The sequence below is a fragment of the Mandrillus leucophaeus genome, unplaced genomic scaffold (assembly GCF_000951045.1).
Source record: "Mandrillus leucophaeus isolate KB7577 unplaced genomic scaffold, Mleu.le_1.0 Scaffold5, whole genome shotgun sequence".
NCBI classification, from domain to species: Eukaryota; Metazoa; Chordata; class Mammalia; order Primates; family Cercopithecidae; genus Mandrillus; species Mandrillus leucophaeus.
The window spans coordinates 6261272-6264983 of record NW_012105364.1 but is presented as its reverse complement, the minus strand read 5'-3'; the positions used below and the strand labels follow the sequence as shown (position 1 = coordinate 6264983).

At 60.1% G+C, this 3712-nt stretch overlaps 1 protein-coding gene across 1 annotated transcript in view; it reads right to left on the bottom strand.

Annotated features, from left to right (window-relative positions):
• The window catches only part of KCP (kielin/chordin-like protein), a 39967-nt gene that overhangs the window by 8797 nt on the left and 27458 nt on the right, over window positions 1–3712 (bottom strand). The window contains exons 23-29 of the mRNA XM_011995991.1: window positions 3333–3418; window positions 2994–3084; window positions 2773–2855; window positions 2582–2675; window positions 1187–1360; window positions 876–958; window positions 103–223 (exon numbers count right to left, since the gene is read on the bottom strand). Of these exons, the coding sequence (XP_011851381.1) occupies window positions 103–223; window positions 876–958; window positions 1187–1360; window positions 2582–2675; window positions 2773–2855; window positions 2994–3084; window positions 3333–3418 (732 nt within the window). The remainder of the gene's footprint in view (window positions 1–102; window positions 224–875; window positions 959–1186; window positions 1361–2581; window positions 2676–2772; window positions 2856–2993; window positions 3085–3332; window positions 3419–3712) is intronic.

Genomic DNA, 3712 nt, shown 5'->3' with positions numbered 1-3712 from the left:
CACCCGGCCCAGCAGAGACAAGCAGGTGTGGGCCCAGGGCCTCCTCCCCGCATTTCCCCTCCTGCCCCAGGCTTCCAGTACCAGGCTCATCCCTATACTCACGGGCACAGGTCGGACAGCAGTGCTGGGGCCCAGGGGGCAGGAGCTGGCTGGGGGGGCAGCCCACCAGGCTGGGACACTGCCGCCGGTGACAGCGAAGGCTGGGAGGCCCCTCAGGCTGTGGCTACAAGAATGAGTGAGCAGCGGTGGGTCCCGGGCCACAAAAACCCAGAGCTGCCCTTGGCGGGGACTTCCGGCCCCTCCCTCTGCCTGCTGCAACCTCTTCCGGGACGCATCTTGGGCCCTGAACTCCAGGCTGAAGGGAGACTCAGAGTCTTCTAGACATGCTCCTCACCCCATGCCCTAGTCTCCGAGACGGTGTCTCCTTCTCCTTTCAGTCACTTGGGCCTGAGCCCTCATGTGACCTTTGATCCTCCAGCAGGCTTATGCCATCCTCCTCCCCAGGCCCATGGCTTAGTCCCCTGGCCTGTGATGTCATTTGCCTGCTCCAAGCCCTTCCAGGGCCTTGCAAATAGAATCTCCACAACGCTAGCCATGTTCCAGGTGGCTCTCCGGCCATACACACTCACCCTGCACTGCAGCTGGGGGACCACCCATGGCCTCCTGCACACTTGGAACGTGGGCTCCTTGTCTAAACCCAGGCCTCCAGGCCTTGTTGGTCCCAGCCCTGCCTTGTCTCCTGGCCACAGGGATACACTCGTCTGGCCCCCAGAGTGCCCGCTCCATGAAGTGACCAGCTTGGCTGGGCCTCATCCCATGCTGCCCACTCCCCACCCCTCAAGGTGCCCTAGCCCCTCCACTGAGCCCTCACCTACCTGGCAGATGCACACTTCACAGGGGTCTGCCCCAGGCTGGAAGCTTTCCCCGGGCTCGTACTTCCGGCCCTCATGCTCACAGTCTTTGGGGTGAGAGCAGAACGGGACCAGGGGGCCTTCAGGTTGGCAGCGAGGCCAGGGTGGAGTCCTCTGTCCCCAGGCTCCCCCTGACCCCAGGGAGTGGAGTGTGCACAAGGATGGAGGCCACTTCTCCAACTGCCTGTCTCTGCCACCCAGCCCAGCACAGGCAGGGAGGTGTGGGCCCAGGGCTCCCTCCTTGCCTTTTCCCTCCCGTCCCAGGCTTCCAGTACCAGAGCATCGAGGACAGCAGTCATGGGGCCCCTGGTGGGGCTGGGCGCAAGAGCTGATGCACTGGACGCGTGCACAGGTGATGACACCCTCGTGACACACGCAGGAGGAGCAGGCACTGTCGGGGGGCACCCAGCTACTGCCTTCAGGGTGCTCTTCCCCATGAACCAGGCAGCCTGTGGTGCAAGGTGGGCAGGGACGAGCTTGGAGGTTGAGATCTGGACGTCTGCCCCTAGCCCCCCACCCTCAGTGGTCAGCTAGGCATGTGGCGCCAGGAGTAGTGGGTTTGCAGGGATATGGCAGGAAGGCAGGATGGGGCAGAATTCCTGTCTGTTGTGGAGGGGAAATGCACTGGGTGGGGTTCAGAACACCTGGGTTCTAATCCTGTTCTGTTCCTGCCTGCTCTGAAGACCAAGCTCCAGGCAGCGGGCACTGCCCAGTGCAGCCCGCATCGGTCACAGTACCTGGCATGTAGCAGCTGTGTCATGAATGCATGTGGACCAGGTGAATGGCTCCATTGCTAACTGTGTGCCCAAGATAACTCAATCTCTCTGAGCCTCAGTCTCCTCATCTGTTAAATGGGGATTTCCTCTGTCCTGCCTCCCTCACAGAGCAAGTGAAATGCTATGACAGTTCTGTGGTTCTGTAGAAACAACACCAGGCTGGGCAGTGTGTGGGGTGAGGGGGCAGTGGGCAGGCTCAGAAAGGCTCAAGTTCAGAGCCAGATGGCCCAAGTGCCCATCTTGGCTCTGCCACCTTCTCTACCTCTCTGTACCTCCACTTTCTCATCTGTCCAATAGGAGGAATAAGAGTACTTATCTGGTAAGGTTGTTGTGCTGATTAAATGAGATAATACACGTAAAGTGCTCAGGGCCTGGCACATGCTACCTGTTCAGTCAATGTCAGGTATCTTGATGATGATGATGATGATGATGGTGGTGGTGGTGGTGGTGATGATGATGATATGATGATGAATGGGGTGTGATTAGAAAGAGGGGCAGCTTTTTATTTTATTTTTGAGACAGAGTCTTCTTTGTTGCCCAAGCTGGAGCGCAGTGGTGCAAATGCAGCTCACTGCAGCCTCAAACTCCTGGGTTCAAGTGATCCTCCCGCCTTGGCCTCCCAAAGTGCTGGGATTTCAAGTGTGAGCTGCTGCACCCAAACCAAGAGAGGCAGCTTTGAGGGAACTCTAACCAGCACCTGGAAGAGGGATGGTCTGGGCAGTCCAGGACAGGGAGAGGTAGGAGAAGCTGAAGGTGGCAAGGGTATATGCAAGCGCCAATTGTGGGGGCAGGGAGGTGGGAGAAGAGCTGGCTGAGGGGAGGGAGGTGGGGTGGGTACAGAGGGACATAGGGCCAAGGGGCTGAAGCAAGGGGTAGGGCTGGGGGCAGCCATACCTCTGCAGCGAGGGCAGCAGCTCCCCGGCTCGGTGACCTGGAGCTGGCAGGGAAGGGGTGGGCACTGCAGCCGCACACAGCGGACCTGGCCAGCCTGTAGGAGATGCAGAGATACTGACTTGCTGCCTAGGCTGGACCCCAGAGGTGCTATGGTCCAGCCGTCACTCCATGCCTCCCACCTCCTGCTATACCTGACAGCGACACCATTCACAGCTGCCTGCTGCTCCCTCAAACTCCTCCCCATCCTGGTGCTCCCGGCCCTGAGAGACGCAGCCTGTGGGGGACATACCTCCTGGGTGGAGGGCCTGTACCACCCTGCCCTGCTCAGCCCAACCTTAGGCCTGGCAGGAAGGGAAGGGGGAGGCAGAGGTGGGGAAGGGCGTGGGGGCCGGGCATGAGGAAGGCAGCTCACTGTGGCAAACAGGGCAGAAGCAGGGGCCTGGAGAGGGGTGGGGGCAGAGAGCTGGGGGACATGGCTTCTTCTGGCAGCGCATGGAACCTTCCTAGGGGAGAGAGGCCCATCACACCCTCAACTGGGCTGCACATTTCCCCAGGGCTGGAGCCCCTACTGAGCCTGCAGGGGCCCAAACACCCTCCCTTAGCCCGGGAGACCTGAGCCCAGTCCTGTCCCATGAGATGTCAAGGGCAGAGTGTAGCCCTTGCCACCTGAGTGAAGGAGACAGCCTCTTCCTGGCCGGAGAAGAGGATCAAGGGAGGAAAGGTGACCAAAGTCCCAAAGGGGCTGCCTCACCTGGCAGGTGCAGAGGGAACAGGCAGGGTCAAGTGGGTCAGGAAGGGTCTCTCCGGAGGCAGCAGTGACGCCATGGTAGTGGCATCCTGGCAGAGTGGGGAGTCCAACAGAAGAGCTGCCATCAACAGAGCCTCCACTGTCACACACACACACAGCTCCTCCCCACACACACATACACACACAGCAGCGGGGAGTGCACCAGAAGAGCTGCCATCAACAGAACTGCCACTGTCACACACACACAGCCCCTTCCCCCTCCACGCATACGCACACAGCCACACCCACACCCACAGCCACACACACACATACACATACCCACATACATACACATACCCAGGTACACACACAGCCACAGCCACAACCACAGTCACACACACACA